Below are 12,339 nucleotides of genomic sequence, written 5' to 3'. Positions count from 1 at the left end.
CTGGTGTGTGCGTGTGCGCATGCGCGTGCGTGTTCCGCTGCCTCTGCTGGCCAGGTGTGTGCGTGTGCGCATGCGCGTGCGTGTTTCCTCTCCCTCTTTTGGCCAGGTGTGCGCGCGCGCGCATGTGTGTGTGTGTCTGCTCCTTATGGGCGCAGTCTGGGGCGGCGGGGAGATGTGCGCGGGGCTCACCTGCCCTCAGAGCATGTGCGTGTAGCTGCAACTTCTCTGAACTTCACTTTTGCGGGGATATGCAAAATAGGGCTGATCGTAGCCCCTGCTCCTGGCGTTGTTGCGAGGAGGGTAAAGGTGTAAAGCCCGTGAAGCCTTGACACATGCAAAGTGCTCAGTAGTACTAGCAATAATAGTAATAGCACACTGATGAAGGTGCCATGGTCATTCCTACCGTCCTCGGTGCATCCGTCCCTCACCGTATTGGTGAGCATATTCTGAGCTGTCGTTCCAGCCTGGCCGCAGTGGAGGGGGGCTGCCCGGTGACCCCGTGTGACCTGCTACCCACGTGCGCGTGCCCCCAGGCTACAGCGGCCAGCAGTGCGAGGTGGATGAGGATGAGTGCGAGTCGGGCCCCTGCCAGCATGGGGGGCAGTGCCTGCAGCGCTCGGACCCAGCGCTCTACGGAGGTGACCGGGCCACCTTCCCTGGCACCTTCAACTTCCGCCACGCTGCCGGCTTCCTGTGCCGCTGTCCCCCGGGCTTTGAGGGTGAGTCTCCTTCCACCCTTCCAGGGAAGCAGGTCCACCAGGGTGTGGATGTGGGGGGAGGGATGCCAGGGCTCTGCTTGAGGCCTGGCCCTGCCACATTTGTGCCACCCGCCTGAGTCAGCACGTCTCACTGGGCCTCAGTCTCCATAGCTCTAAAACGGGCCCTTCCAGCTCCAGTCTGGTTCTGAGGGCCCAGGTGGGAACCCCGGCTGGCCCTCTTGCAGGGGACGAATGTGGCGTGGATGTGGACGAGTGTGCCTCACAGCCATGCCTCAACGAAGGCCGCTGCCAGGACCTGCCCAACAGCTTCCGGTGCCACTGTCCAGATGGCTACACAGGTGCGGGGGGGTGGGGCGGGATGGGCACTGGGGCAGGGCAAGGGCAGAGTCGGTGGGCCTGGGGTGAGAAGCTTCCTCCGGCTGATGCGTGGAGGCTGGATTGATGGGGACGAGGAGAGCAGGAAGGAGGTGGGTGTGCTGGTTTGGGTGACAGCTAAGAGGGGCTGAGCGGGGACCCGGGCTTTGGAGATGAAAGTGGAGGGAACTAAGTGAGTTGAGCACTATTTAGGGGGGAAACTCTGGAGGCCCTGCGGGTTAGTCCGGGTATGAGCGGGAGGTGTCAGTGATGCTTCTGCCCTGGGTGATGCTGGGTGTCCGTACTTGCCCATACTGAGTCCAAGTGTCTGCGGAGCACCCACAGGGAGGAGCCAGGGTGGGGGCTGGTGGTCCAGGGTCTGGCGCCCAGGAAAAGCCAGAGACCGGGGTTCAGGAGTGCAGTCCTGGCAGCTGGGGCCACGGGTGGCCAAGACTGTCCAGGAGAATATGTGGAGTGATGGGCAAAGAGAACCCTAAGCACCTGACATCCAAGGGCCCGGCAGAGGCTGAGGGGCCTGCGGGGAGAGGACAAAAGAGGTAAATGGGGGCATCACAGATAGAAGGGTGAGCTTGACCTCTAGGAGCTGGGGCTTATGGGACAGGAGTTGGGTTGCAGAAAGCCTCTCCCTGCCTTGGGCACAGCAGATGCGTAGACACGCAGACACCCTTCCACGGATGCTGGTGAGCCCAAAGAACTCGTCACATCCTCCTCGAGTGTCCCTGCCCCCTCTGGAATGCGTGTGACACTTCCCCCGTGCCCGCCCGCATTCCTGCTTGGGCACACAGGCTCCTCTCCCTGGCAGGCTTCCTGGGCACTGGCTCCCCCCCCGCCCCCCAGAGCAAGGAGGTGGCGATCACCACCCTCCCTCCCACCTCAGCGGCCCAGACATGCTGGGCTCAGCGGCCCCCGCCCTGGGGTGGCCGCCCGGAAAGCCCATCGTCTGCCCCCGTGGGCTGAGACCCCCTGAGTCCTGCCTGGGAGCGTGGTCTTGCAGGCACCACGGCGGGCCCAGCACGGCGTGCGCTGCCCCTGAAGAGCCTTTCTGTGCATTTCGTTCCCTCCTCACTGCACCCCTACGAGGTAGGGTTCTTACAGATGAAGTAACGGAGGCTTGAGAGAGGGGGTGTCACTCCCTGCGGTTCACCAGTGTCAGCCAGAGCCCAGCTCCTCCCCCAGCTGAGCTCAGCTGATGGGTGACAGGGAGGTCAGATCTGAGGTCAGGGCCCGGGAGGGGAACCCCGACCGTAGGGCTGGGCTCCTTGCCGCCGTCCACCCCCATCCTCCCTTTGGGTCGTGCCGGCCTGGGGGAGGCCAGTGCCTGGCATTCCTGAGCCGGTTCCGAAGGAGGCGGCCGGTCAGGCGGGGAGCTCTGCTCCCCCGGCCCACGACCCGCCCGCCACTCTTGGCCATCTGTGGGAGAATGCGATGGGGCCGTGGGCTCTGTGGACTTTCCTGGGGGGCCTGTGGCTCCTGGCAGGTATGCAGGGCTGGGGCCTTGGGCAGGATGAGGTGTGGCCGGCTGTCCCCAAAAGGAGGCTGTGGGGTTTGGGGGCTGACTGGGGTCAGGATTCAAATCCTGGTGGCTTCTCTGGGCCTGGGCTCCTCCAGCTGGGGTATGGTGGGAAGGGCTGGCCTTGGTTGTTTGGTGGACGCTTTGGCTGAGCTGGGGTTGGGCTGTGGCCTCTTGACCCAAGCTGGGGCCAGAGCACCTGGTGTGGGAGCTTCTGGAGGGGAGGGTGAGGTGGCCCCTCCATAGTCAGCATGGGGTGCTAGGGCAGAGGGACTGGGGGATGGAGCCTAGATGCATACCCCACTCCCTCCTCCATTTTGGCACTCTGTCCACAAAAGCCATGCCAGATCCTTTGCTGGGCACCAAGAACATATTCAGGCCTCCAGAGGAGATCTCAGCTGAGTAAACAGATAATTTCAGTACAGGGTTCTGGGGAGCTGTGTCTGGGAGTGGGCAAGCAGTTGGGAGTGACACAGAGCTTGGGGTTGGAAATCAGAGAAAAAGCCTCCTAGGGGCCTGGCCCTTTGAATTTGGGCTTTGCAGGATGACTAGGAGCTTGACCAGCAGGGTAAGTGAGGAGAAGGCATTCCAAGCAGAGGAAACAGTATGAGCAAAGCCCCAGGGAAAAGTTTTCCAGGAAATGCTTGGGGGAACAGGCAATTCAAGGTCTGGAGGGAGCGGGGTTGAGACTTGAGGGCCTGGTAGGGCCCAGCCCCTGAGGGATGTTGAGTGCCAGAGTGAGTGATTGGACCTTAAGCAGCAGGGGAATCTGGCCAGGCGATGCTTTAGAAATAAGCCTCTGGCTACTTGAGGAGATGGATGGTAGAGAGGTTGAAGGCAGGCAAAGTAGAGGACGCCAGACCGTGGACCTGTGAGCTGGTGAGACAGAGGTGGGGTGGGAGAAAAGGGGAGACCAACGAGTGTTTAGGGGATTGAATCCATGGGGGACAGAGACCCACCAAACATGGGAAAGGAAGGGGTATCTTGGATTCCAGCCTCCAGGAACTTTAGGGGACCATGAGAAATCCTTTGGGGATTGGGAATTGGTTCAGTTGCTAGGTGCTGAGATCCCCACCCCAAAAGGCATGTAAGCTCTGCCTTGAGTGCTTCGTTCTTGCCTTGAGTGCTGAGCTTTGGCGTGGTCTCTCCCGAAGGCCTGGCATGTCAGGAAGATGTGGATGAATGCCTGTCGGAGCCCTGCCTCCATGGTGGGACGTGTGATGACACCGTGGCGGGCTACGTCTGCAGGTGCCCGGAGGCCTGGGGTGGGCATGACTGTTCCGTGCGGCTCACCGGCTGCCAGGGCCACACTTGCCCACCGGCTGCCACCTGCATCCCCATCTTCAAGGCCGCCGTGCACAGTTACGCCTGCCGCTGCCCACCCGGTACCCACGGACATTTCTGTGGCCAGAATACCACCTTCTCTGTGGTGGCCGGGAGCCCCGTGCAGACAACCGTGCCAGCTGGCAGCCCCCGGGGTCTGGCACTGAGGTTTCGCACCACACTACCTGCTGGTGCCTTGGCCACTCGCGCTGACGCCCAGGACAGCTTGGAGCTGGCACTGGTGGGGGGCACACTTCAGGCCACCCTCTGGAGCCACGGCAACACCACCGGGCTTACCCTGAAGCTGCCTGACCTGGCTTTAAATGATGGCCACTGGCACGGAGTGGAGGTTTCGCTGCGCCCGGCCGTCCTGGAGCTGCGGCTCTGGCATGAGGACTGCCCTGCCCGGCTGTGTGTGGCCTCCGGTCCTGTGGCCCCAGCTCCCGTGGCTTCCGAAGCGCCGACGCCTGCCAGGTTCTGCTCCACCCAGCTGGGTGGCACAGCCTTTGAAGGCTGCCTCGAGGACGTGCAAGTGGACGGGCACCTCCTGCTGCCCGAGGACCTGGGCGAGACTGTCCTCCTGGGCTGCGAGCGCCGTGAGCAGTGTCAGCCTCCACCCTGTGCCCACGGAGGGGCCTGCGTGGACATGTGGGCTCACTTCCACTGCAAATGCCCCCGGCCCTACAGTGGTCCTACCTGCGCTGATGGTGAGGAGCAAGGCAGGTGGGCCCCCCTCCCCGGGGCGGGGAGTGTGCCTTCCCCTAGCCCACAGGCCTCACCCGACACCCTCTCTCTCCCTGCAGAGGTTCCTGCTGCCACCTTTGGCTTGGGGGGCACCCTGAGCTCTGCCTCCTTCTTGCTGCACCAGCTGCCAGGCCCCAACCTCACCGTGTCCTTTCTCCTCCGTACTCGGGAACCCGCTGGCCTGCTGTTCCAACTTGCCAACGACTCGGTAGCTGGCCTAACAGTATTCCTGAGCGAGGGCCAGATCCAGGCTGAGGTGCTGGGCAGTCCTACTCTGGTGCTTCCTGGGCGCTGGGATGATGGGCTCCGCCACCTGGTGACGCTCAGCTTCGGGCCTGACCAGCTGCAGGGCTTGGGGCAGCAGGTGCACGTGGGTGGGAGGCTCCTCCCTGCTGATGCCGAGCCCTGGGGTGGGCCCTTCCGAGGCTGCCTCCAGGACCTGAGACTCAATGACCTCCACCTCCCGTTCTTTCCGCGACTGCTGGGGAACTCAAGCCAGCCCAGCGAGCTGGGCAGCAGGCAGTCCTGGAACCTCACCATGGGCTGTGTCTCCGAGGACACGTGCAGTGTGAGTTCCCCAGGAAAAGGGGTGGCTCCCTTTCTCAGGGTCTGCCCTGCATCTCTGGGGGTTAGCATGGCCTTCTGGTGAGGAAAATGGCAGGAGGGGAAGCACTCTGCCCAAGTTCCCACTGTAGAGAGTGGCAGAGCAGGATTAATCTCTCTGGCCCAGCTGCTCTTGCCCTCTGTGGGCCCCTTCCCTCCCTCCCCAGTCTTGGTGTGAGACAGACACCCAGGCCCAGGCAGAGGACTGCCTGAGCCTTTCTGTAGGAGCTGCTTGGGGGACAGGGACGTCCTTGGGTCCATGGACAAAGCACCAGCCTTGGCATTGGAATGGCCTGAGTGTGAACTCTGGCTCCTCTATTTCCTGCCTGGATGAGCCAGGCAAGTGGCTTCTCCTCTCTGAGCCTCAGTTTCTTTATCTGTAAAATGGGGACAATAGTGACTTCCTCTCTGTGTGTTTGGGAGGAGTTAATGTGTCTGTAGTAGGTGCTCAGTGAAGAGCCACTGCAGTGATGGTTATGGTGGGATGATGCTAGCCCCAGGCCTGAGCCAATCCCTGCCCTGATTTTTCTGCAGCCTGACCCCTGTCTCAATGGTGGAATTTGTCTCGTCACCTGGAATGACTTCCACTGCACCTGCCCTGTCAACTTCACGGGGCCAACGTGTGCTCAGCCGCTGTGGTGTCCTGGCCAGCCCTGCCTCCCGCCTGCCGCCTGTGAGGAGGTCCCTGGTGGCTTTGTCTGTGAGTGTGTGCTCCCGGTAGCCCACGTGCTGGGTTCTGGACACCCAGGCTGGATTAAGCCCTGAGGGCTCCTAGGCAGTGGACCAGCATGCCAACAGCCCCCAGTGTGGGTAGGCCACTGCATCCAGAGGGACAGGTTTTCTGGAGGAAGACAGCATTCACCAGGTTTCCAAGGACAAGTAAGACTGACTGGGCGTAGGGGAGGACATTTTAAGGAGGGGCAACAGCATATGCAAAGATCCTGGGGTTTATAAGAACAACTGAAACACAGTTACGGGTGTTGGAGTCGAGATGTTGCCAGGAGGGGCCTTGAGAGGTAGGCCAGGCAGCTCAGAACTTTTTCCCAAGGGCAGTGGGGAGCCGTGGGATGGTTTTAGGCAGGAGAGGGACATGATCAGCATTTTAGAAAGGTGACTGCATTTTATTAAAATGCACGATCAGCATTTTAAAAATCTGCATTTAAGAAAGATGACTGCAGTGAATAATGAGCCTCAGTGATGAGACTGAGCAACTCCACTGAGGAGGGAAGGGGGCAGAGGCCTTATTATTGCCTGGTCTGTGACCTGGAGGGTAGGGTGGGTCTCCCCAGCGCCGCCGAAGCTGGTTCTCGGAGGTAGGGAATTGGGAGCGGTGGAAGCCACGGCGGTGGAAGCCACGGCGGTGGGGCGATGGTTCCCGGCATGGAATGATGGGTGGGTGGGCGTGCCCCCCTCGAGATGGGCGGGGGCCGTGCGGGTGGCAGGTGTGTCACCCGCGGGCTCGGCCCGGGGGTGGGCGCCCGTGGGCCCTTCCCCGACTTTCCCTCTCCCCGCAGGTGTGGCCGAAGCCACGTTCCGCGAGGGCCCGGCGGCCGCCTTCAGGGGGCACAACGCGTCGTCGGGGCTGTCGCTCAGCGGCCTGTCGCTGGCCTTCCGCACGCGCGACTCCGAGGCCGGGCTGCTGCGCGCCACCGCGGGCGCCCACGCGGCCGTCTGGCTGGCGGTGCGCAACGGCTCGCTGGCGGCCGGCGTGCGCAGCGGCCCTGGCCTGCCCGGGGCGGTGCTGCCGGCGTGGGGGCCGCGCGTGGCCGACGGCGCCTGGCACCGCGTGCGCCTGGCCATGGAGCGCCCGGTGGCCGCCGCGTCGCGCTGGCTGCTCTGGCTGGACGGGGCGTCGGCGCCCGTGGCGCTGCGCGGCCTGGCCGGCGACCTGGGCTTCCTGCGCGGCCCCGGCGCCGCGCGCGTGCTGCTGGCCGAGAACTTCACCGGCTGCCTGGGTCGCGTGGCCGTCGGCGGCCTCCCACTGCCCCTGGCGCGCCCGCGACCCGGCGCGGCCCCCGGCTCCCGAGAGCACTTCTCGGCCTGGCCCGGGGCGCCCGCCCCACGCCTCGGCTGCCGCGGCGCGCGCGTGTGTGTCCCGTCGCCCTGCCTGCACGGCGGCGCCTGCCGCGACCTCTTCGACGCCTTCGCCTGCGCCTGCGGCCCGGGCTGGGAGGGCCCGCGCTGCGAGGCCCGCGCCGACCCGTGTCGCTCGGCCCCCTGTGCTCGCGGCCGCTGCCACTCACGCCCCGACGGCCGCTTCGAGTGTCGCTGCCCGCCTGGCTTCGCGGGCCCGCGCTGCAGGTGCGGACGGCCGGGGCGGCCGGGGCCCCAGGGGCCCGGTGGGTTCCCGGGGCAGGGGCGGGGGGCTGGGGGGGGGCACCCAAGTCCACGGGCTCCACAGCCGCAGCTCTGGTTCTGTGGACCAGCCACTTCCCTTCTCTGAGCCTCCGTGCCCTCGTCTGTGAAACGGGAACGACAGTCCCCTAGCGTTGCCAGATAAAACCCAGATAAGTTTGAATTTGAGATCAATGACGCTCTTGTCTGGGAGTGGGGGGTAGGGGATGGGGGATCCCAGAGCTAGATTTGGAAGCAAACCTGGAGGCTTCCCTGCCTGGCTGCCCGCCACCCATGCTCATCCCCATTAGTCCCGTGAAGATGGCGGGGCCAGAGTGAGCCGGGTGGAGGCTTTGATGCTCCCCCTTTTCAGTCTGGTTTTGACTCCCCGCTCCCTTTGGAGCCAAGCTTTTGGAGGGTTGTCTGGCAGAGGCGTGACTCCGCCACCCCCAGGAGGAATGTCAGGCCCAAGTTTTATGTTTAGGAACATGCTTGTGTTCCAAGGAGAGTCCTGACATTCATCAGCTTCTCAAAGGCCTCTGAGCCTGGGGAGCCGGTCCCATCCAGGCTCTGGAGGTTGTACACCTTGTTGGGGTTGGGGCTGGAGCCCCCTCCCTTCCACCTCAGATGCCACTTCCATGATCGCTATCAGGGTCCATGGCAGGTGGGCCCTGAATCCCACAGCTCAGGTGGCCAGTGGTAGCCCCAGGGGCGGGGGGCCAGGCCAGGTCCCCAGCCTGCTGTCCATGGTGCAACCTTTGTGCTTTCTCCCCAGGTTGCCTGTCCTGCCGGAGGAATGCAGCCTGAACTTTACCTGCCTCAACGGTGGCCCCTGTGAGGGTGGGCCCCAGGGGGCCAACTGCAGCTGCCAGGGGGGCTTTGCTGGCCAGAGGTGGGCCTGGGACCCAGGCGGGTGGGGGTCCTGGGTCCCCTCCAGGCAGGACAGGCAGGGTGGGGTGTGGATCCTTGCTCACCTTCTCAGCCCTCACCATGCCCACAGTGCCAGACAGCCCACCTCTGTCGCTTAAGTTCTTTCCTCCCGGGGTTCCCAAGGCCATCCTCTGTTACGCCGTCCCCGGGGGGGAGGTGGCTGCCTGGTGGTGGTTCTGAGAGCCTCATCCTCAGCCCACCTGCATCGGGACTGCCCAGGGAGCCTGTAAACGGGCAGGTTCTGGGCCCACTGCGGAGAGAGGGCGTCCCCATCCCCAGGCAGCTGCCCTCACACAGCCTCCCCGGCACTTCTGACTGGGCGGGCCATTGTCTGTCATGAATGCTGGGGCAAGGGGCGGGTGGTGGTGGAGGTCACAGTCGGCCTCAGTCAGCCAGCAGAGCCCTGCCGGGCGGGGACCATGCATGGTGACCGTGGAAGGACACCTGTGTGTTTGGGGGGGGGGTGTTGAGAAGCTGAAGCAGATGGGGGAACAAGAGGCCGCACAGGAGGGAGCAGCTTTCCGAGCCTCGCCTTCTGTGCTTCCCAGGTGTCCGGTCCCCTGTGAGGCCAACCCCTGCTTGAACGGCGGCACCTGCCGGGCTGCTGGTGGGCTCTATGAATGTATCTGCAGTGCCAGGTTCTCAGGCCAGTTCTGTGAAGTGGTGGTGAGTGATGCCAGGGGGGCTTGGCGAGTGCCCTGTTTTGGACTTTCGTGAGATGATTTTGGGGCTGGGGGGCCCCTAAAGCCCTTGTGGTGCTGTTTTCCTGGACCAGCCCTGTCGTGGGGTGGGGAGTAGTAGGGAAGGAGACTCAGGGCGAGCCCGGGAGGCCCCACCATCTCTCAGTGAAACAGTTGGGCTCTGCCAAGTCCTCTCTGGGACCAGGACTCAGGACCCAGAGGATCCTGGAATTCTGGGATTTCGGCTGGTGGATACAAGAGCCTGTAATCTCCAGTGGTTTGTGGGCCAGGATTCTAGAGTAGGAAGATTTGGAGAGGCCGCGATTCTGAGCCAGAGCAGCCAGGGAGGCTCAGCTGAGCAGGGGCCCAATTGATGGGGGCCAGCAGGTAGCTTGAGCTTGAACCTCCCCCTGACCCCCCTTCCCACCAAGGGGCGGAACCGGCGCCACAGGCCCAGTGGGCAGTGAGCCCACCTGGGTGCTGGTGGGAAGCCTGGGGAGGAGCCTTGATCTCCACAGGCTTCTGGCAGCCCCGGTCATAAACCCGCAAATCCCTTCTGCTTCTGGGGAATGTTTCCTTTCAAGTTGAACTTTACAGCCTCTGGCCCCCCGCCCCGCGCCCCAGCCCTCCTCACAGGGCCAAGGGAGGAAATGGCTTTACAGCTCTCCCAGAAGTATCCAGGGGTGGAGGCTGGGGATGGCCCATTCCGAGCTGGTATGAACTTTTCTCTCCAGCCCTGGATACCTTTCCTCCTTCAGGCCTGGGTACTGGGACTTGGGACCCAGGTCCCAGTGGGCCGAGAGGCTTCACAGGCAGAGGGAGGGCCGGTGAGTCTGAGACCCTCGGGCTCTGGAAGCTAGGAATTCTGTGATTTGGGGGCTTCGAAGTGCCAGGCCTTTGATGGGGGCATCCTAGTTCTGTGACTGGAGATGGAGAGGTTTCCTGGGCTCCCCAAAGCCTGGTCTCAGTCTCCCTCGCCGGGCAGACCCTGGTGGATTCTGAGCTCACCCTTAGCTACGCGACCCCGCCTCCGCTCCTGCCCTGTACAGGCCACCTGCCTGGGGAGCCTCTCCTACCTACTGCTGCCTGAGAGGCCTCCCACTGGGGTTAAGCGTGGTCTCCACAGCCACTAAGAAACCAGACCACCCTTTGGGATGGGGAGAGATCAAGTCCCCACCGCCTCAGGCTGGATGAGTTTACTGCAGGGAGGCTGGGTGGCAGGGCCCAATTTGGCCAGGGAAGGAAGGGCCTGCGGCTAGAATTTAAGGCTGAAGGATGGTGGCGTGGGCATGGCATGGGCCCTGGGGGCAGACGGAGGAGACTGCCAGTCCTGGCCTGCTGGTCACGTGTCTGGGGAATCTGGGCAAAGCATCTGTTTTCTCCTTTACTCCTTACCGAGTGCTACCAGGCAGGTCCTGCTCTGGGCACTTGGAATTTACTGGTAAACAGAATAAAGCAAAGATTCCTGTCCTCCCTCCCGGGAGCGAGGGAGGACCCCCACCCCCGTTCATTAGACCATTGTGAAGTTTAGGTACCACCCCCCCTCCCCTGCCCGCCCACCCAGGCACGGACCCCGCAGCCCCAGCCCTCATTACCGCATCTCTCGCAGAAGGGCCTGCCGCTGTCCCTGCCCTTCCCGCTGCTGGAGGTGGCCGTGCCCGCGGCCTGCGCCTGTCTCCTCCTCCTCCTCCTGGGCCTCCTGTCAGGGGTCCTGGCAGCCAGGAAGCGCCGCCAGTCCGAGGGCACCTACAGCCCCAGCCAGCAGGAGGTGGCCGGAGCCCGGCTGGAGATGGACAGTGTCCTCAAGGTGCCACCGGAGGAGAGACTCATCTAGGCCTGCCCGCCTGCCGGCTCCAGCACCCATGAGGTCCCAGATGATTTCTACCCGAGGACCCCAGGAGGCCGTGCCCCGTGGCTGGCCTCCCGCAGCCGCGGGGCCCAGGATGTCTGCCGGTGAAGCGTCGCCTTAGCTGGCGGCCCCCGCCTGTCCCATCGTGGACAGGAGAGGGGAGCACTCAGGGAAGCCGGGGCGGGGGGCTGGTGAGGCCGTGCCCTGCACCCCTGGCCCTGCCGGCTCTTGTCTCGGCAAGCACACCGCCGTGCAGGGGAGAAGCACCCGCGGGCACACACGGTGTCCCTGGGGGACGGGGCTCGTGGGCATGTCCGTGTCTCTGCCGTGGGTGCACGCGATCCCACGGAGGGGCGGCTGGGCTGGGGGGATCCCCTTCCCAGCCCCCCAGCTCCGGCATCTTCTGCAGCTCTGGAGGCTGCCCCCATGCTGGAGGCAGCTGGGAAATGGAGGGGGTTCACGAGCCTGCGGCCCCAGAGACGGGACGCGCGGGAACACAGAGCGCGTCCAGGGCAGATCTGCAGGAGCGGAGGACTGGCTGCCCGGAGCTGTCGCCCCTTGCCGGGGGTGGGGGGTGGGGGTGGCAGCCTCTGCCTACCTCACGGGGCAGCTGTGAGGATCAGCGACGGCAATGGGGAAAGAGCTCTGGGCCTCAGTGCCGCTGGGCTCTCTGGGTCACCCTTTTAGGTTTCAGGAAGGGTTGTCAGCCTGGAGCTGAGAGAAAGTGGGGGAAGGGGCTTTCCTGGGGAGGGGCAAGAAGGCCAGAGGATGAAGGAGCAAACCACCTGCCCCCCCCCCCCCCAGCCCTGTGCTGACCACCTCATTCTCCAGCGCCCGTCACCTCTCTAAACGGCTGTGTATGTGTCGGGGTGGGGGTGGGGGGTGGGATTCAGGACTCGCAGGAAGCCCTCAGAGTTGTTTGCTGAACTCAGCAAATGTTGGCACTCTTTGTCGGGGCTGGTCCTGCAGACAGACATGGATGCAGAGGAGGAATGTGCTTTGCCTCCAGTCCCTTCCCTGGCAATGCCATCACACTGATCCCAGAGGGGCATCCCCGCCCCCCGCCCCAGTGCCTGGCCTCCTCCTAGTCTCATGAAATCCCTTCCTGCCTGATCTCAAGACATGCCCTTCCGTCCTTCCTGTTTCTCAGGCCAGTGCCTCCCGTGCCAAGGCCAGGAGACCCCTTTCCACTTTTAGTTGACCTGACCCAGATCCCCTCAGGGTCTCACCAGCTTCCAGAGGCAGAGGCCTCAAAATCTGAAGTAGAACCAT

At 63.7% G+C, this 12,339-nt stretch overlaps 1 protein-coding gene across 1 annotated transcript in view; it reads left to right on the top strand.

Moving 5' to 3' along the window:
* Nucleotides 1-11,052, top strand: part of CRB2 (crumbs cell polarity complex component 2) — a 22,540-nt gene extending 11,488 nt beyond the window's left edge. The window contains exons 5-13 of the mRNA XM_035016658.1: nt 534-719; nt 944-1,057; nt 3,759-4,634; nt 4,731-5,239; nt 5,809-5,974; nt 6,789-7,575; nt 8,384-8,500; nt 9,087-9,204; nt 10,828-11,052. Of these exons, the coding sequence (XP_034872549.1) occupies nt 534-719; nt 944-1,057; nt 3,759-4,634; nt 4,731-5,239; nt 5,809-5,974; nt 6,789-7,575; nt 8,384-8,500; nt 9,087-9,204; nt 10,828-11,052 (3,098 nt within the window). The remainder of the gene's footprint in view (nt 1-533; nt 720-943; nt 1,058-3,758; nt 4,635-4,730; nt 5,240-5,808; nt 5,975-6,788; nt 7,576-8,383; nt 8,501-9,086; nt 9,205-10,827) is intronic.
* The last annotated feature ends 1,287 nt before the right edge of the window (nt 11,053-12,339 follow it).

This window comes from Mirounga leonina, unplaced genomic scaffold, assembly GCF_011800145.1.
Source record: "Mirounga leonina isolate KUSES-001 unplaced genomic scaffold, KU_Mleo_1.0 Mir_170, whole genome shotgun sequence".
In the NCBI taxonomy this organism is placed as follows: Eukaryota; Metazoa; Chordata; class Mammalia; order Carnivora; family Phocidae; genus Mirounga; species Mirounga leonina.
The sequence above is the reverse complement of the archived record's forward strand: the minus strand, read 5'-3'. Positions and strand labels throughout refer to the sequence as shown.